The 22,975-nt window shown below is 46.5% G+C and overlaps 1 protein-coding gene across 1 annotated transcript in view; it reads left to right on the plus strand.

Annotated features, from left to right (window-relative positions):
- CYFIP2 (cytoplasmic FMR1 interacting protein 2) overlaps positions 1–22,975 on the plus strand; it is a 134,310-nt gene that overhangs the window by 26,158 nt on the left and 85,177 nt on the right. Inside the window, exons 4-13 of the mRNA XM_005908330.3 lie at positions 3,591–3,668; positions 5,197–5,298; positions 7,536–7,717; positions 9,531–9,627; positions 10,605–10,733; positions 13,019–13,123; positions 15,694–15,785; positions 17,571–17,688; positions 20,813–20,932; positions 21,431–21,556. Coding sequence (XP_005908392.2) covers positions 3,591–3,668; positions 5,197–5,298; positions 7,536–7,717; positions 9,531–9,627; positions 10,605–10,733; positions 13,019–13,123; positions 15,694–15,785; positions 17,571–17,688; positions 20,813–20,932; positions 21,431–21,556 — 1,149 coding nt within the window. The remainder of the gene's footprint in view (positions 1–3,590; positions 3,669–5,196; positions 5,299–7,535; positions 7,718–9,530; positions 9,628–10,604; positions 10,734–13,018; positions 13,124–15,693; positions 15,786–17,570; positions 17,689–20,812; positions 20,933–21,430; positions 21,557–22,975) is intronic.

Below are 22,975 nucleotides of genomic sequence, written 5' to 3' on the forward strand. Positions count from 1 at the left end.
ACAGTTTAGGTTGCAGACATCTTTCTGGGGGCCACTATTCTACTGATGCAGGGATAGTGTTGATAAGGTTTTAGGCAAAGTCCAAAATAGGGTGCACTGCTGATGTTCATGGATAATACCCAAACCTCACTTCCTCAACAGTTTCATCCTTGTACCCTGCTCAGACTTTGTCTAGAGTAGCTTAGCAGCAGCAAGAGGCTTCATTCGATGTTCATCTTCTTGTATTACTCCTGCCCACACTGGAGCAAGGTGAATCTCTCAAAGGGCAGGATAGCCAGAGAAAAGAAGAAGAGGAGGAGAAAGTGTGTAAACCATGTAATTGACCAGCTACAAGGAACAGTCAAGGGTTCTTTGCTGGGAGTAGGATGGGGGCCTAGTGTCCAAAGTTAAGTGCTGAGAGGTACAGTCTGCCAGAATCTGAAACTTGAACTGAATTCACATTGGGTTAAATTATGGACCTACAGGATCTTACAAATATAAAGAACCTGAGAGATCCTTAGTCCTGCAGCTGTAAACCTGGCTGCACATTGAAATCACTTAGAAAGCATTAAAAAAAAACAAAACACTCATGCCTAGACCCCTCCCCCAGAGATAAAGATTTCATTCCATTGGAGTCCATCCTGGGCATCAGGAGTTTTCAGAGTTACCCAGGTGACTAATGGGTAGCCAGGTTGAGAACTAGTGACTTAGGCCAGAGAGCTCCAACTTCTGGGTTCTAATGCCTGGAGATCTGAGGTGGAACTGATGTAATAATAATATGAAGAAAGAAAGAAAGAATAGAAATAAAGTGTACAATAAATGTAATGCACTTGAATCCTCCTGAAACCACCTTCATCCCCCACCTTGGTCCATGGAAAAGTTGTCTTCCCTGAAACCAGTTTCTGGTGCCAAAAAGGTTGGGGACTGCAGATTTAGGCCAATTCTCTGCCTCCAAATGATGAAACCATGACATTTTCCAGGTAAAAGGTGGGTCCAAGCAGAGCCAAGAACAGAACTCAAATTCCCTGAGGCTCTATCCACCACACCATCCTGACCTCTATATTCCAGGCATGATTATACAACAAACCTTACTGATGGTCAGCTGAGCTGTCCGCAGGGCAGAGTCCACAGCATTCTTTTTCACTGGCCTGTTCCTAGCGTGGAGCACTGAAGGGGAATACGTGAGTGCTCAGTGAAATGTTCAGTGGGTGAATGAGTGGGATACTAACACCTGTCAGTGAGCAGCTTGATGCTAATAATTAGACACATGTTCCCTACACGTTACTGTCACTTCCCTTTTCTGACACATGTTCTGAAGCAAAGGCAGCAGAAGACCCACAGACTTGATCTTGGTTCTCTCTGGTCTCAAGGACAACATGTTACTGATTTAAAGAGTTCTCTAAATTAAGAATTGAAAGTGTGACTCGTCAGTGACATTTGCCGTTGAAAACAAAACTATAAAAAGGAATAAGCTCCAAATTGAATCTGATCTTGTGCTAGGAAGATATTATGAAATAGATATGATGTGTGGGATAAAAATTAAATGAGAAAAGGCTCGTTTTTGTATCAGTATGAACATTTACAAAAGAGACGGCCTAGTAATACAATTTTTTTAGTATATTTTTTGAGATGTCCTTCATATAACATAAGATTCACCATTTAAAGTGTATAGTTCACTATTTTTATGGTAGATTCACAATGTTATACATTGTGAATGTTAGACATTGCCCCTGTCTAACTTCTATCACCACAAAGAGAAACCCCAAACCCTGTAGCAGTCCTTCCCAATTCCGCTCTCCCACAACCACTAATCTGGTTTCTGTTTCTGTAGATTTGGTTATTCTGAACAGTTCATCTAAATGGATCGCATAATAGTGGCCTTTTGTGTCTGCCTTCTTTCACTTAGCATAGTGTTTTCAAAGTTCGTCCATGTTGTAGCATGGATCAGTACTTCATTCCTTTTCACAGATGCATACTATTCCTCTGCACGGCTACATCACATTTTATTTATCCATTCATCCATCGATGGACACAGTTGGGTTGTTTCTGTTTTTTGACTGTTAGAATAATGTTGCTGTGAGCAAGTGTGGAGTTTCACTGTGGACATATGCTTTCATTTCTCTTGGGTATATACCTCAGAGTGAAATTGCTGGATCATATGGTAACTCTGTGATTTAACTTTCTGAGGAACTGCCAGACTATCTTTTCCCTAGTAATACTCCAAACTCTCTTTACAGATTGCCTAGTGTGTATGTATTTTTGTGGGCTTCCCTGGTGGCTCAGTAGCAAAGAATCCGCCTGCAATGCAGGAGAGGTGGGTTTGATCCCTGGGTCAGGAAGGTCCCTTGGGGAAGGAATTGGCAACCCACTCCAGTATTCTTGCCTAGGAAATCCCATGGACTCTTAGAAAAGCCTGGCGGGCTATAGTCCATGGGGTCACAAAGAGTCGGACACGACTAAACCACAACCGTGTGTTTGTATTCTATTCAATTCTCACAAAATTCTCTGAGGTTGTTGTCATCATCATCATACAGATGACTAAATGGAGAATTTTAGGTTAAGTGACTTCCTGAAGGCCAAAGGGCTAGGAAGTGGTGAAGCTGGGACTTCAGCCCTGATATTTGGACCCTGAGTTTAGGGCTCTTTCCACTGAAGCAGTTACTAGGTGAAGCAGTTACTAGATGGGGTGAGTAATCAGATTTAATTTTCATGCTGTTGTTAATTTTACCATCTGCTCTGTATTATTTTTAAAAATCTTAATCTTGATCTTAACCATCTTCCTGCGTATGAAATAGCAACATGGGCTGTTATTAAAATGCAAACATTATAGCGCTGTGTGATACGAAAAGTGAAAGCTCCCATTTATCCAGCCCCACAGAGAGCTTGCTCCTCACAGTCTTGGTATATATTCCACCAAGATATTTTTCAATACACAGTAATATTGTGGTTAATCTTGAAATCATGTCCAGCTCTTTGCAACCTCATGGACTGTAGCCCACCAGGTTCCTCTGTCCATGGGATTTCCCTGTCAAGACTACTGGAGTGGGTTGCCATTTCTTTCTCCAGGGGATCTTCCCAAGCCAGGGATTGAACTCACATTGGCAGGCGTATTCTTTACCACTGGGCTACCAGGGAAGTCCACACAATAATATACTTCCATAATTTTTACTCTTTTTTTTTTCAACCTACCTGCTGTGCATACTCTTTGGCTGCTTGCTTGTTTTCTTGCTGTCTGGGACAGCTTTTGCAGTTGGAACTAGTGGGTCTGCTCCACCTTTCTGAGGTAGCTGTCTGTCTTTGAAAAGTGTGTCAGGCTGATAGAGCCCTGGGGTGACTGATGAGGATAATTTAGGCCAGTGCTTCTCAAACTTATTGTGCACCGGGGAATGAGAGTTCCCTGGGGATTTTATTGAAATGCAGATTCAGATCCCAAAGACCCAGGGAAGAGCCTGAGACTCTGCATTTCTAATAAGCAACCCCACCAGGCAATGCTGATGCTGCTGGTCCAGAGACCACACTGTGAATCCAAGGATGTGGAGGCAAGGGGAGCTGTTGAGAAGTCTCGTGGCCCTGGAGTGCTTTCTCCCTGCTGAGCGTGTTTTGCTTTTCAGAATGAAATGCTGGAGGAAGGGCACGAGTATGCAGTCATGCTGTACACCTGGCGCAGCTGTTCCCGGGCCATCCCCCAGGTGAGTCCTGCACCACAAGGGGTGGCTCCTCCCTCCATCCACCCCCGTCCAGGTAACTGACCTTGTCCAGGCGACAGGGCGTGAAGCAGAGTCTCCTACCCAAGGGGGCTCACTGAACACATGCAGAGAGCATCCCATAAAACTGACACCAACTTTAAACAATTTCTCATTATCCTTTCATTTTGAAAGCAGTATATGCTAACTGTACAATACCCAAACCACTGCAGAAAGGTGTAAAGTAGAAAGCAAGACAGCCTCACCCCCTCCCTCCACCACCCAAATCGCCACCTCCCACCAAAGCGTAATCACTGTGGACCCTTTGCCGCATGTTCATCTGACTCTCTTTCCTCCAACAACATGAATATTTCTGATTATTATTTTGTAAATTATTGTCATTTACTAAAGCATGTTGTTTCTTATTTATATGGTTCCGCCACTTGCTTTTTTCACTTCATTCTTTATAGCTGACTTTTTTCATGTTAACACATACAGATAGTATTTTTATCATTATCATATTATATTCATGGGTCCCACCATCACGAAAGCAACAAACCCCAAGTGTGTAAACAGAAACCATTCCTCTCCCTTGCTCACAGTCCTAACCCCCAGAGGGAACTGTTTACTAGCAGCTTGGTTCACACCCTTTCAGAGTCTCTGTACCTGTATTATATATGGGCACACCAGCACACACACAGTTTTGTGTTTTATTCAATAAAAACAGGATTAAATTACCCTTACTTTCCTGCAGCTATTTCCACCCAGATTTATGGTAGCAGTCTTTCCACGTCAGGTCAGAGATCTGTCCCATCAGCCCTAACGGTTACATTAATGATACTGCCTCGTATTAATACTTTATCCATTTAATCATTGACCAGTGGATGTTTAGCTCGTGCTGCCATTTCCACGATTTCTAAACAACAGTGTGAAGAATGTCCTTGTGTTTATTACCCTTTGCTGACTCTTCAGTGTCGATGACCTGTTAGCAGCCTTGTGTGCACATGCTGTGAACACACCTGCCACGTGCTTCTGATGTGCCGAAAACCCCTGGGCAGAGAAAATGGGCTCCTCGCTGGGCCCGGGTGTGCACAGGGGCTTTGCCCCGAGTGCACTCAGAGCCATGGACAGAACATTCTTCGCTGCTTAGAATCTGGCAGAGGCCCCCCTGGGGTAGTACTGAGGGAAAGAGGGAGGAAGACCCTGTAGGAAGGAGGGAGACCCTGTAGATGAATGTAAACCTGTGTACAGCACATGGCGGGGGCCTAGAACAGACTGTGGGGGAGGAGGGCTCTGTTCCGGGACCAGCTGGTTTCCTTCCTGCAGCCGATGTCTAGGGGGCAGTCCTGCCTAGAAGCACTCACTCTTCATCAGGGCTGCCCCAGCCTCCTCTCACTGTGTAGTCACCATATCACTTCTCATCCTAAATGAAGTGCATTCGAGGGTGAAAACGGGCCCTATTAATAAGACAGCAGGTGTGAACCAGGACTGCCTGGGCAAACCAGGGTGTGTGAAACCCCCTGTCTCCCTGCAGGTGAAATGCAATGAGCAGCCCAACCGAGTAGAGATCTATGAGAAGACGGTAGAAGTGCTGGAGCCCGAGGTCACCAAGCTCATGAAGTTCATGTACTTTCAGGTGAGGGGTCGGGGTGGGTCTGGGCCAGGACAACTGAGAAGGCCCCCACCTTCTAGACACAAGGGTCTGGATTTCTGTGCCGTGATCTTCATTCGTTCGTCAAAACACTGTCCAGTGCCCCTGACCCACCCCAGGGTGAGCAAGACAGACAAGCACCCTCCCTCCATACAATTCGCATCCTAGTGGGCAAAGAAGAGTATTTTGGGTGGGAGGAGAGACTGACCATAAACAATACCCAACAGAACATGTGCTGTGAATAAAGTGCAATTAGCAAACCTCTGGCGTGGAGGGTGTTTGCGACATGGATGAACTTTAGGGCCAGCCTCAAGGGAGGTAGCGTTTGAACTGAGATCTGTATGATGTGAAAGAGGCGGGCAGGTGATGAACCAGGGGCAGATGATCCAGGCAGAAGGAACTGCAGAGGCAAAGGTCCTGCAAGCTCAAGAAGCACGACGGGTTTAAGAAATGGAGCGAAGCCAAGGAGGCTGCATAGTGAGCTGAGTGAGTGAGAAAAAGTGAGGTTGGAGAGGTGAGCAGGGACTCACTCATATAGGCATTATAGCTGTGAAAAGAACACAGATTTTCTTCAAGCATTACAGGAAGCTGTTGGAGGTTTCCAGTGACATGATCTGATCAGACTGTTGAAACAACATTCTTGCTGCCGTGTGGCTAGTGGATGGGAGGTGAGGGGCAGGTGTCAAGGGCGAGGGAGTGGAGGTGAGGGGAGAAGAGTAAGAGCAGGGAGACCAGCTGGGAGGCCAAGAAGAGCAAGTGTTTAAAGGAGGAAAAGAGAAAAGATGGCCAAAGATTCCTGTGAGTAAGAGGTAAGAGGGCAAGCTGGTTATCGTGGTTTTGTTGGAAGCCATTCAGGAATGCAGGCTGAGCAATTTAAGCCCACCCTGTGCCTGGGTGGGAGTCCTGCCATGCACCCTGTGCCCTCCATGTGTTCTGCATGTGTTTATGAGCCTCATAAGTAGACTTGCAAGCACTGGCCCAGGCTCAGCCCTGTGCCCAGCTCTGTGCTGGCCTCCTGGAAGTGGTGGGGAAGATGCAGATTGAGCCTTGAAGGCAGAGCAAGCCAGGGTTCTGCCACCTTCTGGCTGGGACCTTAAGTCATTTCAGACCTCTGACACCTTCAATATTCTCACCCTCTGGAAAGAATGCCCATTTCACAGGTTTTCTCTAAGGATAAATAAGGTCCATTAGTAAAGAGCCCTATTTGTAGAGCCCTTGCTACAGAGCAGGTTTACTAACTCACAGATGCTGTTATTAGCATCATGGACCTGCCTTCAAGGGGCCTAAGAGCTCTTTGGGAAGACAGTTCCAAGAGAGCAAAACTACCCAAAATGAAGTAAGTACTAAACTGAGGGCCTCCTGACAAGATGTATTTAGAGAAGGGAGGCTATAGAGTAATCGAAAACTCCTCTGTCGAGTACAGTCGCCAGTAGCCATGTATGGCCGTCTACTTGAATTCAAATTAAATAAAATGTAAAATGCGTATCCTCCTTGGCACTTGCATTTCCAGTGCTCGGTACTCACATGTGATGAGTGGCCATTGTGTTGGACAGTGCAGATACAGAACATTTCCATCATCCTGCAAAGTTTTGTTGGACTTACACTCTGGAAGGAGAAAGTGGCTTGATCTGGTCTTTGAAGGTCTCCCTATCTCCTTTCCTTGCTTTATTTTTCTCCACAGCTCATACCACATTCTGATATAGAGAATTTATTTGATATTTTGTTTTCTGTCACCCATCACTAGAATATAAGTTCCTTTGGGTAGAGACTTTTTTTTCTGTTTTGTTCCCCACTTTACCCCAGGGCCAAGAATGATGCCTGGCACATAGGAGATCCTCAATAAACAGCATCTATTGGATGAATGGAGCTCTTTCTCTGAGTGTCCCTCTCACTGTCCATTGCTACCCACTAATTGTCCGGTGCCTGCACTGTTCTAGGTGCTAGGAATCACACATGACAAGATAGCAGCTTTCTCAGCAAGGAGGGGGTGAATAAATTCATTGGTTTGGCTCACTTGGGGACAGGTTCTGGGCTTCCCTCTAGAAATCAGCTTAGGATTTCAGGACTCCTCTGAGGAAGACCTCTGGGCAGTTTTGCCTTTCTCTAAAAGCCCAGGCTCTGAGTAGAGCCCCCAGGGAGCCTTGACCAGCTCCCCACCAGGGAGCTCAGCGAGCTGCCCCACCAGGCTGCCCAGTCCTAACCCGCTGCCCCTCTGCCCACAGCGCAAAGCTATTGAGCGGTTCTGCAGTGAGGTGAAGCGACTATGCCATGCCGAGCGGAGGAAGGACTTTGTCTCCGAGGCCTACCTCCTGACCCTGGGCAAGTTCATCAACATGTTTGCAGTCTTGGACGAGTTGAAGAATATGAAGTGCAGTGTCAAGAACGACCACTCTGCCTACAAGAGGTCAGGGCTCCTCTCCCTCCCCCGCCCCATCTTCCTAGGCAGCCGGCCTGTGGGAGAGAGAAAACAGAGCCCTCCTAACAGGCTCAGAACCAAGCTAGCCACTCCACAGACACAGCAGGGTTGAGTCTGCCTCTGTTTTTGCAGCTTAAGGAGTAAGATACAGAGCTGAGCTTTGCAGAACTGGGTCTTGGCAGGGTTTTCTATCTCGAGGTGGAATCAAATCCTCATTTACCCCACCAGTGGAGCAGCATTTTCTGTGTCTCATGCAGTCTGAGATTATATTATGATTAATATAATCCTAAAATGGCCACAGGAGTCATTCTCTGCAAGAATCAGAAAGCCAGTTCAAACTGCTCATGTGAAAGAAGAAACTGGGTTGGCTCCCAGAACACAAAAGTCCTGGTCTACCTGATCCAGGTACTCAGGTGATGCTGTTGATCTGGTTCCTTCTGCCTCTCAGCTCAGCTTTCCCCAGTGACCGCTTCATTCTCAGGCTCATGCCCTGTATGGCCTCCAGCAGCGTCCCTCCAGTCAGCATAGCAACCCCAGTTCCTAAGGAAGGAAAGGATGCAGCTCCTTGCAAATATTTTGCAAAAGCCCCAAGAAGGATTGTCCTTGCCTCAGCCTGGGTCCTGTGCCGATCCCTCCATCAGATACTATGTACGAGTATGTTGGCGTGGTGCTGATGGGGGCGGTGCTCGCCCTTGGGGTCAGTTGAGGGTCAATGGCAGCTCACAAGAAAGAAGGACTGAGAGTGGGGGGCGGTCATTCCTCTCCAGAAATGTGTATACAGCCACCCCAAAGTGGGGGAGGGCAGGTGAAAGTAGCAAATCCACCTGTGTTGCTTGAGGCTCAGATAAGCTCCAGGGTGTCCATACATATGTCTTGGGAAGAGTTTGCCGTGTCATGATGAAGAGGGCCCCTGTCCTTGAACCACCTCCTCCTGGGGCTCTGAGGTAACCGGAGAAAGCAGACAACAGACTGATCCTCACTGTTTTATCCTCCTTAGTGAACTGAAACCTGTCAGTACCCAGAAGACAGAGCCCCATTCAGAAATGGCAATTTCACAGAGATTCCATAGACAGCTCATGGTACAGTGTCTTCCCCCCAAACTCTCCCCAGATTTGGCCAACTCCTGCCATCATGGTCACAGCTGACATGCTCTGGGGACTGGCTGGGACCTTGCTGTGTCTTGTCCGTGTTCCACGGTCCCTGGTGACACAGGCTGCACCAACTCCACCTCCAGGCCAGGCTGGAGAAGTCCCAGGGCAGTGGTTTCCCCCCTTCAAGGCCTGCTGTGTTCCCCACACCCATCATCCCCTCAGTCCCACCAGGTTAAGTAGACTTTTGCTTTCCCTACAATGTTTGGAAACATTGAGGTTTTCCTATAAGCAACATAATACCCAAAAAACAGAACATTCCGCTGCTTGTGATTCTTCCCCATGACGTACCGTGTAGTTTTGCTGGAGGTCACTGCAAGGCTCGGGATGCCCGTTTCACTAGGTCTTACCCCTTGGGCTGGTTGATGGCATGCTAGCTACCCTTAAACTTGCCTAGTCTTTGAGCTTCCGTGCATTCTTGCTTCTTAATTTCAGGTACCCTTATTACAGGGGTGCAAACAGCTCCAAGTGAAATGACTCCAGAACAGGCTCTCCTTCGATGTTAGAGTCACTTGTGCCATTCAGAGCCCTGCAACTTCGGGGATAGTGTATCTGGGTTAGCTGGGAGCAGGGCCCGGCTGGGTTAGGTGGGAGCTGAGGCCCGGCTTAGGCCGGCTATTCATGAGCATCCCTCTCTACACCACCCTGTCCAGGGCAGCGCAGTTCCTGAGGAAGATGGCTGACCCCCAGTCCATCCAGGAGTCGCAGAACCTGTCCATGTTCCTGGCCAACCACAACAGGATCACCCAGGTGATGGCAAACCTATGTCAGTCCTGACCCAGCGTCCTGGGACGCAAGCTGGGGCCTGGAGGTTGGGGGACCCACAGGCAGAGGAGCTCCACCCAGATCATTCGTCCCCTCTGCTCTGCTCAAGCTTTAAGCTGCAGATTTAAGTGTCCCTTCCCAGCCACAGATGGCCCCTTCACCCTCTGCAGTTTGTCCTTGGAAAATCTAGCCAGTGTTCTGCCCCGGTATAGGTTGGTATAGGTTGAGAGCTTGGGTTCTGGAGTTAGACTGCCTTGTTTTCTAATCTTGGACCCCCCATTGCCCTACTATGATGCCTTGGGCAAGTCTCAGCCTCTGTTTCCTCATCTGTAAAATGGGGCTGTTTAGGATTGCAGTGAGAAATAAATGAGATACTATAGCATGTAGAGCTTAACAGACAAGGACATAAGATGCGGTTATAGTTACCGCCATGGCTTTCCCAGGATATTCCCACTCAATGGTGTGTCCCTTTGGAGAGAAGGGGACTGGGATGGAGACCTCAGGTCTTCTTGTACAGGAAATGTCTTTGTACTGCCGAGTCCTGTACTGGGAGATGCCTGCTGGCCCATTTCTCCTCCACTGAGCTGGGTCTTCCCACTCACATCCTTGGAGACATTTGGGGCTCAGTCCACACACACCCTCAAAACTAAGCTGAGATGACCACAGGCTGATTGCTATAAAGCTGAACTGCTTTTAGTTCAGCCAGATAAAGCATTTCTAACCATGAGAACTGCCAGGAAATACAACAGAAGCCCCTAAGGGGCAAGCCCCTGCCCTCGGTGATGTGCGGCAGCTCTGACCAACCACTGTAGACACTGAGGAGAGGTTGCAGGCTCCCCTCCACCTGATGTGGTCGGCAAGGCCGTGCACTGCCCCAGGGCCCAGCAGTGAGCCATCCTGGGTGCTGTAGGTGAGGAGGATGCAGGACAGGGGCTAACCAGAGTGGGGGCACTGCTGTTTAGTGTCTCCACCAGCAACTGGAAGTGATCCCAGGCTACGAGGAGCTGCTGGCCGACATTGTCAACATCTGCGTGGATTACTACGAGAACAAGATGTATCTGACCCCCAGTGAGAAGCACATGCTCCTCAAGGTACAGCTCCCTCGGTCATACCCCCTCACCTCCTTCTTATTTAAAATCATTTTAAAAGGTTGTTTCTTTCTTCTTGCTTAAGCATGAGTGCAGATCTTACTATACAAAAGGTTTTGTAACCAATTTTTTCCATTTGATATGCTGTGTACACCTTTCTAGACAGCATTAAGGCTATGTCTACAATGTGACTTTTAAAGGCTACCTAGTATTTCATTATATGGGGACATTATCATTTAACAAATCCCCTATCACTTGGTATTTGTTTGCTAAAGTGCATTGAAACTCTGTGGCGTTTTATGTCCATACTCTTGTTAAGTCAGAATCCTAGAGGAAAATTGCCAACCTAAAGGGGAAGGCAAAATCTTATAGCTTTTACTATATTTTGTCAAAACGGTCATGTTTGTCTCATCAGTTTACACATTTCATTTTTAAATTATCAAGTGATGTTTATCATTGTAGAAATTCTGAACAGAAAAGCATTAAAAAATCGAATCTCTTTTAATCTTTCCACCCAGAGATAACACTTTTAGCATTTTGATGTCTATCTTTCTCTTTTTTTCTGTGCTAATGTATTTTCAACATATGCAGTTTACATAAATTATGTATGTGTATTATTTATCCCATTTCATTAAGTGCATTTGGAATAACATGCAGCCCTTAAATAATGTTGTATGGATGAGTTCCCATTTCTTTAGCCATTATTCTATCCTAAGCTGCTTAGGTTACTTCTAACTTCTCTCTGAAAACAATAGTACTGAAATGAATAACATTCTCCATACTCTTTATACACACTGCATCACCTCTTTAATTTCTTTCTTCCCTTTCAGAGTTCCCCTGGTGATTTGACTTTTTCTTCCCCTCCATGTTGCCTCTTATTTCCAGAATACCAACCCTGTTGGTGTTCCCTTCTTTACATTTCCATAGCATCTCGAAGAAGGTTGCAGGAGAGTGTGGCTTTGTGACTCATTCACTCTGGCTTCCTCTGCACAGTCAGAAATTCAGAGAAGTCACCCAGAGTTCAGCAGCCTTTCTCACACCAGTGCTATGTCCAGGCAATTACCACAGCTCTGCCCAGAATTGTTGCTTCCACAAACTAGGTTACTAAACCCCACTTCACCAATCATCCTTACATGCTGCTATCAGATTCTCCGCTCTTCATTTCTCTTGCCTGCTTTTAATCCTCCCACATCTCGGCTTCCCAGCCTTCTCCCTCTCAATTCTCAACCTGGCCTCTTGGAGTTTTGCAGTTTCTCTACAGTGTGTTAGTAAACTCAGATGCCAGCAGGGGGCGCCTTTCACCTTAAATGGAAAAGTCTGGCACACCCCCTGCAGAGCCATAAGTACCCATCCTCTAGCCCAGCCCCTTAGGTGTCAGGCATGACTAATCCCCCGTCACATAGCAACGGAGAGCCGAGAAAGCTGCTTTCAGCCTAGTTGTTCAGGCTCCCTCGGGCTTGCTGTACATTTGACAAAAGGAGCAAAGTAAGCCAGCGTGCAGGAAACTATTGGGTTGGCCAGAATGTTCATGCTAGTTTTTCCGTTACATTGTATGGAAAAACCCAAATGAACTTTTTGGCCACCCCAATATTATATGGACTGGAATGTTTAGAATCAGCCTGTCAACCTGCCTATAGGGCACTGTCAGCAAAAACGTGTTCTTTTTGTTAATGAAATCACCGATGAGATTCCTTGGGAATCTTTGTTGTAGTTTCCTTGGGGAAAGGGGTGAAGGGTTTCACATTCCTTTACCATCTAGTGAGTATGCATCAAGTGCCCGCAGTGTTTGCCAGGACCTGGGGATGCAACAGCAGCACCACTCAGTCTTTCTCGAGGATCTAAGTGCATACATGCTGGTAGATCCCAGTTCAGATCCTATCTCTGCAGCTGTGTCTAACCTCTCTGTGTCTCCAGCTCCTCATCTGTAGAATAAGGTTATCATATAGAATTTGACTCATAAGATGGTGAGAATTAAGGATAATGTCTTCTAAATCCCTAAGCATAGACTCTGGCCCATGGACTATGGGCTTCATGAGGACTCAAGAAGTGGCCACCACAATAATAAACAAGAGTCCTCTGCATGTCTTCACAGAAATCACATTTCTGATTGAGATTAGTTCTACGTGTCCTTCTTTGTGACAACACATGGGTTTTTGAAATAGAATATGTCACTACAGGGGGTGTGGGTGTGCACATATCCACATCTGCTTTTTTTTTTTTTTTTTTGGTTTTTTGGAACGTTTCCAATGGATGTGACTGGCTTCTGTCTCTGCCTCTTCTCATGCTAGGTAATGGGTTTTGGTCTGTACCTGATGGATGGGAATGTCAGTAACATTTACAAATTGGATGCCAAGAAGAGAATCAACCTCAGCAAAATTGATAAGTTCTTTAAGGTCAGCACCTGGGGCTGGGGCTGGGCAGTGAGCCAGGGGGTGGTCTCTCTGGGGAAAGGAATGAAATTAGGCAGCAAAGTGTGGTGCTTATTGATTAAACTATGGCTCAAAGGATCCCAAGAGGAGGAGGAGGATAGATACAGGGGCCCTAGCTGCCTTGGGTGGAGGAATCCACGCTATTGAAGGTGTGTGCCTCAGTCTCAGAACATAGCCAGAAGGCCTTGCAATGCTTTCCACACACTGCTTTTACACTTGTCTGAAACCCCTTGCCATCTAAAGAAAGACGTGTGTCCCAGAAGACAGAGCCTGCTTTAATTTTCAGTATAAATCAGAGCTCACAATTACAGGATTCACGTTCACAAGCTCACAGACTCTCCTGGCCCACCAGAGGCCTACTCCGCTCCCTACCTCTGGGCAGAATGCCTTATGGGGTCCAGCCTGCTCTCAGTCCATTCCAGTGCCTCAGAGACTTCATCTTGTGGTCCAAAATCTTTAACAACAAACCTTGAGGTCTGCCTTTGAGGTTTTTGCAAAGGGATTTTCTACTTTGTAAGTCAGTTCCATATTGTCAGTGTGTCCTAGCATCAGGCACTTCAGGTATGGAGTAGAGCCTCTGAGATCAGACATGGGAAAACCAAGCTTAAATTAAAAGTGGATCCCTTTGAAGATGTGGCTGGGCCTGGGTCTCACTGACTCTTGGAGGTTAGTGGGGAAGTAAGTCACCCAAGGGGCTTCACAGATGGTGTTAGTGGCAAAGAACTAGCCTGCCAATGCAGGAGACAAGAGACGCTGGTTTAATCCTTGGACAGGGAAGATCCCCTGGAGGAGGGCATAGCAACCCACTCCAGTATTGCTGCCTGGAGAATCCCATGGACAGAGAAGCCTGGTGAGCCACACTCCATGGGGTCACAAAGAGTCAGACACGACTAAGTGACTTAGCACACATGCACAAGTCACCAAAAGCATCCTAAGGCTTGGCTTGGCTTCTTTTTGAAGCCAGAACTTTCATTTTTCTCTAGGACTGCCCAAAATGAAAACTGGGCTTATCTTGGGGGAACTAGTAAAGTCCACCCCTGCTTAAATCCACATAAATGAGATGGGGGTGGAATTGAAGACCACAGTCTCACCTCACACAGACCTGGGTTTTAGTCTCTCTCTTCCACTACATAACTGGGTGATGTTGGGAAAGTCACAGAGCTTCTCTGAAACTGAGCTCTCTAACCTGAAAAATAGGAATGCTAAGGGTGTCTACTTTATGGGGTTCCCTTGAGGATTCAATGAACGACATAGGTGTCAGAACCCTGGGTTATAATTCTGGCCCCTTGGCTTCTAGCTGGTGTGACTTTGTGAAAAAAATCACTCTAGCTGAGTTGTCAAAGCTTCAATTTGTCCATCTTGTTAAATGGGAATAATAGTAGTACTGATCTCACTCAGCTATTCTATGGAGTGAGATAACTGTTTTCTGTTTTGCTTAATAGACTATTTTTTAAGAGCAGTTTTAGGCTCATAGCAAAATTGAGCAGAATGAAGAGACATTTCCCATATAACTCCTATCCCTACTCATACCCAACCTCCCCCATTATCACAACTCACCAGCAGAGAGGGACATCTGTTTTAGTCCATAAATCTGCACTGTTGACACATCATTATCACCCAGATCCCAGAGGGTGCAGTAGGGATAACTCATGGCATTGTGCATCCTGTAAGTTTTGACAAACGCATAATGACTATATCTACCATTGTTGTACTTTGTTGCTCGGTTGTGTCTGACTCTTTGTGACCCCATGGACTATAGCCCACCCGGCTCCACTATCCTTGGGATTCTCCAGGCAGGAATACTGGAGTGGGTTGCCATGCCCTCCCCCAGGGGGTCTTCCCAACCCAGGGATGGAACCCAGGTCTCCTGTGTCTCCTGCATTGGCAGGCGGTTTCTTTACTGCTGAGCCACCAGGGAAGCCCCTCTATCTACCATTGTGGTCTCATACAGAATAGTTTCACTGCCCTAAAAGTCCTCTGCTTTTGAAGGACTTAGCACTGTAGTGCCTCATGAATCAGAAGCAGACAGTGAATACCAGCCTCCCCACCATTAGTCCTCCTCTTCGGATGGGAGTCGTCTGCCCTCTGGTGTTGGGTGTTCAAGGCTTCAATTCACCTTGTGGAGTTTCTCAAAAAGGTCACTCCCAGCCAGTGGAATTCAGGCCCTCACATCTGGTCCAGAGTTTGAAACAGCGAGGAGCCTTTAATCCAAGGAAAATTAGAGCAGATAAGACCCTGCCCTGGGAGGCAGGCCATCTGGCTCTCGTTCTTCATCTGTTCTGCCTGCTGGGTAACCTTGGACAAGTCTCTTTGCCTCTCTGGGCTCAGATGCTGGAACATAGAGATGGTTGGAGGCAGAGGAGGACCTGTAGGCTGGCTAAGGCTCTTTGTGGTTCCAGGGTCACATGGTAGCAACATCGGAGTCAGAACTAGGGGTCAGCCCGGAGGCACACATGGAGGCCTGGCTCTCCCAGTGGAAGGCAATGCCGGTCCCTCCCTCCGTGTCTCACAAGCTGTGTTTGCTTCCTTTGCAGCAGCTGCAGGTGGTGCCCCTTTTCGGCGACATGCAGATAGAGCTGGCCAGATACATTAAGACCAGTGCTCACTATGAAGAGAACAAGTCCAAGTGAGTGCCTGCCGTAATGTCTCTCGGCTCCCGCAAGGACGCCCAGCCCGGGCAGGGGGCCGAGGGGCCATTTCAGTCCCTCCCCTCTCCCCAGACCCTGGGCAGGTGGAGTCTGTCCATCACTGGCTCCTGACAGAGGGGAGCAGCGGATGGTGATCTGAGCCCTTTTGCACTCAGCCTTTGCTGCCAGGGTTCAAAAGCGCTCAGAGCACAGCCCCGCCCCTTCTCTGTCCCCGTGGTGGCCCATGCCACCTGCAGGGGGACAGCAGGAGTCCTCCTGCCCCCCAGCAAGGGGAGGAGTGCTGGCCCTCAGTGGTCAGATGGAGCGAGATGGCCTTCTTCTTCATCTCGCTGGTTCTCTCCTCAGGTCTTGTGTCCATGCAGTAAGTATGCCGTGCAGGGTATAGTACCAACAGTTCCAGCTGTGAAGTGGGTCGATGGCCTCCTCCAAGGTTGTTTTATAAACCACCCTCTAGGTCATCTGTGCTAAGATCTGGGGTATCAGCACCTCATGGAAGTTTGGGGAACACTGGGCTACAGGCTTGGCTACCCCTTTGATCTCTGGCCTTGTTAAGGAGGCTTCTTCTGCCTACATTTCCACCAGAGGGGAACAAACCATGTTTTCATCAGGGATGAGGGAATAAAGGCCTTAAAAATACGTAAATGCAGAGTCCTTGAACTCCACCACCTTTGAGCCACTGCAGATGAGTCTCACCAGGGAGAGCTTTGTAACCCAGTGGCTGCTGGTATGTGAGGAGGTCTTCCAGGAAAAGCATGGAGTCCCAAATGCTGGACTTATTTCCTGTGTGAATTCTTAGCCACCTGAAGGTGGTTGGAGTGGTGATGTGCTCAGGGTGGGGGGCAGGGGCTTGAGTGATGTGTCCCCAACCCACACAGGGAACTCAGGATAAAGGTTGTGTCAAAGTATAGGCATGAGGAAGTGTCAGCATTCTCAGTATTCTCTAGAGCGCCCCTTCAGAGCTCCTTCTGAAATAGTAAATTCTCCCTAAATGTGTATCTGCCTCGCTTGGTGCCCATGCTTAGTCTGTCCACCTGGTCACCCGGCACCAGATGGCAGAAGACAGTGACCGGGGTTGTCTTTTGTTCTGTTGGCAAAGGAGAATGCAGACTCCCATTCATTGATTTCTTCTCAATTTAAGATGTTTTCTCAAAGATCTCTTTTTTAAAAATTGAGGGAAGTGTTGAGGAGAAAGAAGAGAGAAAGAGGGAGAAGATGAGGGCAAGAGAGAGCAGTGCCTCTCAGGATGGCTGCAGCTTCCTCTTGGTGAAGAGCTTCCCTGTTCCCCACTCGCTGTTGCGAAACAGATACAACCCCGTTAGGTTTTTCCAGTCCCGCCCATAGGCCTTTGTCAATGGCAGCTTCACCCACAGGACATAGTGCTGCCAGAGTCAGTTGACAGATCTGGAAGGTCACCCACCTTGCTTTTTCTTAGCTTGGATTCCAGCCCTTTGTAGCCCTAGAGAGGCTGCAAGTCCCTCCCAGCTCATGTGACTGGTAAGTACTGTGGACACCCGTTACCTGGGAAAGTGTGATTGGGCCTTAGAAGAGGCCAGCCCCAGGTAGGAGAAGGAAAGTCTTTTCCATGCAGCCTGCAGTCCCTACGGTGGAATTTAGCAGGCACTGTTGCTGGTGGGTAGGACACCTCTTGGTTGTTCCCAGTGGAGCCAGTCACGTTAGCTGAGCACCAAGACTAACTAGTGGATGGAAGGAGCCTGCCCCTCCCAGGGCCAGGACCCACTCTGACCCCCTGATTTTCTGCCCAGGTGGACATGCACCCAGAGCAGCATCAGCCCCCAGTACAATATCTGTGAGCAGATGGTTCAGATCCGTGATGACCACATCCGCTTCATCTCGGAACTCGCTCGTTACAGCAACAGTGAGGTGAGCTTGCTCTGGCTGGTGGGATGGAGGCCCGTGTGGGACTAGGGTGAGAAGGGGTGAGGACCTCCAGAAAAGAAATGATCCTGGGGATCCTGGGGAGTGGATGAGTGAGGGAATACATTTGGATGCAGGAGGGCAGAATGGCCAAGAGCCAGACAGAGCTGGGATTGATTCTGGTTCTGCTTCTGACCTTCACAAGTTATTCCGCATCCCTGAGCCTCAGTTTCCTCATCTGCAAAATGGAGCTAATAGTATCCAGAAAGGTTCATTGAGAGGATTAAACACTATGATGTATGGAAAATGCATTGCACCTAGCAGGTAGTAACAGCCCAGTAATTGTTAGTCTGTACATGATCTAAACATCTCCACCCTAGGTGGCAAGAGAAACAAAGTTCTGTACAATCATGCTCATAGTACCATCTAAATATTTTAAAACAATTGTAAAAATCATTGTAATAAGCCAGTAAATATAATTAGGAACAGAAGAAGGTCATAAAAATCTCCTGTGATTGCTCTAATTACATTTTTACTGCCACTGGATTTTCCTTTTCTTCTTTGTTTAAATAGGGAGACACAATTAGTGCACAAACCTCAGAAAAAATACAGATAGACAAAAGAAGGGAAAATCAGTCATGTAAAATTCTACCATCCAGAAGCCACTATTATTAACATTTGGAGGTATATATATATTATCCTTTGTGGCTTCCCTGATAGCTCAGTTGGTAAAGAATCCTTCTGCAATGCAGGAGACCACGGTCCAATTCCTGGGTCAGAAAGATCTTCTGGAGAAGGGATAGGCTACCCACTCCAGTGTTCTTGGGCTTCCCTTGTGGCTCAGCTGGTAAAGAATCCACCTGCAATGTGAGAGACCTGGGTTCGATCCCTGGATTGGGAAGATCCCCTGGAGAAGGGAAAGGCTACCCACTCCAGTATTCTGGCTAGAGAATTCCATGGACTGTATAGTCCATGGGGTCGCAAAGAGTTGGACCTGACTGAGCAACTTTCACTTTCACTTTCATATATCCTTCTAGAGCTCTTTCTATGCAGACCTTGTAATGAATATATATGTTGATTTAATAAGCACAGGTCTCCTGATTTCAATCCCTGTTTTACCTTTTGAAGTTCCAGGATGACTTTGCACTACTCCATTTGTGCTCACTGCCTCCACCATGTGGCTAGGAGCTGTAATTACTCTTTCCAAAACCCAAAGTAGGGAAATGTCTGACCAAAAGTGGGCAACACATCTGAAATGAGAGCAAATGCAAGCAGTATGGTCATTAGATGAGTGGCCCACATTCTTAGCAGGGCTCCTGGTGGACATGGATCAGGGTCAAGCGCAAACCTTTGGCTTTCTTAACTGTATAGGCCAATGAATTGAGCATAAGCTAAGCTATGGGAATAATTTAAGTGCCAGGAAAGTGAAAGTGAAGTCGCTTAGTCGTGCCGACTCTTTGCGACCCCATGGACTGTAGCCTACCAGGCTCCTCTGTCCATGGGATTTTCCAGGCAAGAGTACTGGAGTGGATTGCCATTTCTTTCTCCAGGGGATCTTCCCGACCCAGGGATTGAAGCTGGGTCTCCTGCATTGTAGACAGACGCTTTACCGTCTGAGCCACCAGGGAAGTAGGTGCCAGGGACCCCATTCAATTCTTGTCCAGTTTTGGTGTGATCTAAGAATGAGTCAGGCTCAGAGGTATTTTTAAAATTATACACATTATGCGTGTATATATACAGATAATTCTTGGTATTCACAACAGTTATGTTTTATAAAGTGGCCATCAACACTGAATCAGCAAATAATCACTCCTCCAGAAAATACAGGGTTAGGTTTCTGTGAGCCTCTGGTCACAGTGTTTCTATCAGCTGACTTTTAATATATAGCCTTGTTTTACATGCGTTTCTGTTTAAAGTCACCGTACGTAATATATATTGTTGATTTGTTAACATTAAATCATACCCAACAGCACTATAATTCCTGCCTGAACAAAGTATATCTAAAACACCTATTTTCAGGACTTCCCTGGTGGTACAGTGGCTAAAACTCCACACTCTCAATGCAGGGGGCCTGAGTTCAATCCCTGACCAGGGAACTAGATCCCACATACCACAACTAAGAGTTTGCATGCCACAACCAATACCTGGTGAAGCCAAACAATAAATATTTAAAAAATAAAATACATATTTTCTCCATAAAGCACATCACAGCCTCCTTTTTTATAGAGGCATAGACAGAGAGTCAGCACTGTGTTTAGGGGCCATTTTAAATAGTGAAATCACCAGTAAAAAGTATAACAAAGTGGAAAACGGGGCATTAAGCAAATCAGGAAAGAGACACTTGTTTACAGTAAGAGCTGAAACAAGAGGGCAGAGAGCTGTGTTGTTCAGCCTCAGCTGGGAACGTGATTCAGATGTTTTTGCCACTCTGCACACATCTGCAAATGACCATGAAAGCACTGCAAGGATTGATCTTGAGGTTGTAAATAAATTTTAGTAAATAGGGAAATTCACAAATTCAGAACCCACAAATAATGAGGACTGGCTCAATATGTATATGTATACGCACACATATATACACATGTCTGTGCATATATGCACATGCATACATGCATATTATATTTCGCTGTGGAATATATTACATGTTCAAATAGATGTTTGTCTTCACCAGTGCTTTTCAGTCAATGAGTCACTTGTAATTGGTTGTGAATTCAACTAAGTGATCTCTAAGTGGCATTTTGGTATGAAACAATGGACAATCAGAGGAGGTCTCAAGTATTAAGCACAAAGTTTCTTTGTGGAAAATGTTATTTCGTGTCTGTATTGAATACCTCAGTCAGTATATAGTATATACTTCCTGCTGTAAATCAGACCCAAAAGTCTGAAAAGCCACTGCTCTGCAATTGACCTGGGTCATTGTGAGTGGGGCTCTGGCATCATACCACCTGAGTTTGAACCCTCAGTCATTTGTGAGCCATGTGACCAACAAGGGACTTGTCTGAGCTTCAGTTTATCAGTCAAGAGGTATAATAATAGCACCTCCCTTGCAGTGTTCTTGGGGGGATTAGTGAAATACAATGGAAAAGTGCCAGGTTCGTTGGCAGTGAAGGTGATGGTCGATGTTCCTTAGGTGGTGACGGGCTCTGGGCTGGACAGCCAGAAGTCAGATGAGGAGTACCGCGAGCTCTTTGACCTGGCCCTGCGGGGCCTGCAGCTCTTATCCAAGTGGAGCGCCCACGTCATGGAGGTGGTAGGTGTCCCAGGAAAGAGGCTCTGCCCCTCCCCAGCCCCCTCCACTCTTACCTCTGGTCTCTTGGAATCTGTCTGCCCCTGCCTCTCTCCAACACTTTTAAACAGGTTTATTAAGAGAGAATTCACACACCACACCATTCACCAATTTATAAATCCATTAATTTTTAGTATATTTCCAGTGCTATGCAGCTGCAGTCAAATTTAGAACAACCTAACCCTCACCTGGTACATTCACACCCTTTTCCCTGTCTCTACAGCCTTAAGCCGTCTCCTTCTGTCTCTGTAGATTTCCCTATTTTTGTATGTTTCCTATAAATAGAATCCTACCATACATGATTAGTTGTGTCAACTGCATGTTATCAAGGTCCATCCATTGTAGCACAGATAAATACTTCATTTCCTTTCTTGACTGAGTGCTGCTCTGTTGTGTGGACTCTCCTGGTTTAGTTGATCCGTTCACCCACTGATGGATGTGGGGTCTCTCCTCTCTCCCCAGTACTCCTGGAAGCTGGTTCACCCCACGGACAAGTTCTGCAACAAGGACTGCCCAGGCACGGCCGAGGAGTACGAGCGAGCCACACGCTACAACTACACCAGTGAAGAGAAGTTCGCCTTCGTCGAGGTGGGTGCTGACTCCCTGTGTCTCCTTGTCCCCCACTCGCTAGGTTGGTGCTCAGTGTCGGCCATGGGGCTTCCTGGAGGGGTGCTGGGCTGGGTGGCAGCCCTGGTCCTCATGTGCATGCACCTGCTCACCCCCTCCTCCCACCCGAATTCATCTCTGTCCCACGTTGTTATTCAGAAATGGTGAGAAACTCATTGTGGTCTTAAAAAATCCCAAAGAAAGTGTCACTCCACTGGAAACAAAAGACAAGACAGACACATGGCCAAACCAAATAAGAGAAATGCCCAGACTGATGAGAGGTCAGAGAACTACAGATTAAAGCTAAGATACAGAGTGTTGATCAGTCAGGATGGTACAGATCTAGAAGACTGGCGATGTCCATTGCTGGTTAAAGTGGGGTATAGATCTTCTCAGATACTTTGAGTGGCCAGTATGCATTTTACAGGCTTTCTCTGAGGGCAGCCTGAGCATCTGTATTCAGATTTTTAATGTGCGTATCATTTTCCCAGAAGTTCTTCTGGGGAATATATCTCAGAAATAAGCCAACTGTTATCACCGTATTGTTTATAATGCCATAATATGTGAGACAACTGAAATGTCCTACAATATGGATCAGATAAAGTAAATGAAGGTGCAGCTGTGTCACTAAATATGATGCAGCCACTAAAATGGATGTACTGATATGAAAAGATATGCACAGAATATTGTTAAGCTTAAAAAAAAAGATTAAAGAGCAGCAGGTAAAATGATGCCATTTCTGCTTAAATTAATATACTTTTGCACATTTGCTCAAAATGGAAGGACGTGAGTGTGTATTTATATATACCAAACCATCAACAGTCGTTTCTGGAGACAGGATTCTTGCTTCCTACCTTAGACTATATGATTTGTTTTTTTGTTTGATTACTGAAAGATATTCTATGGGAGTGAAAGGGCACATTCTTACTGAGTTGTGAGTGACAGCTACTGTTTTTGTTGTTTCAACTTTTTGACTATTATGAATAATGCTAATGCATACATTCATGTACAAGTACTTGTGTTGAAATATGTTTCATTTTCTTGGAACTATACCTAGAAGCAGAATTACTGGATCATGTGGTAACTCTTTGTTTAAAAATTTGAGAAAATGCCAAACTGTTTTCCAAAGCAGCTTGATCGTTTTACATTTTCACCAGCAGTATGTGGGAGTTGTAATTTATATTGGGTTTGATCCCTAGATATGTAAGTCATATCCTTGTCATCACTTACTGTCTTTTTTAAAAAATAAATTTGTACTTTGAACCAAAGAACCTGAACTTTTAAAGAATTTTTTATAATTTTATTTATATATTTATTTTTGGCTGTGCTGAGTCTTCATCAAGGCTTCCCTGATAGCTCAGGTGGTTAAGAATCACCTGCAATGCCGAAGACCCCAGTTTG

Source organism: Bos mutus, chromosome 7, assembly GCF_027580195.1.
Source record: "Bos mutus isolate GX-2022 chromosome 7, NWIPB_WYAK_1.1, whole genome shotgun sequence".
Lineage (NCBI taxonomy): Eukaryota > Metazoa > Chordata > Mammalia > Artiodactyla > Bovidae > Bos > Bos mutus.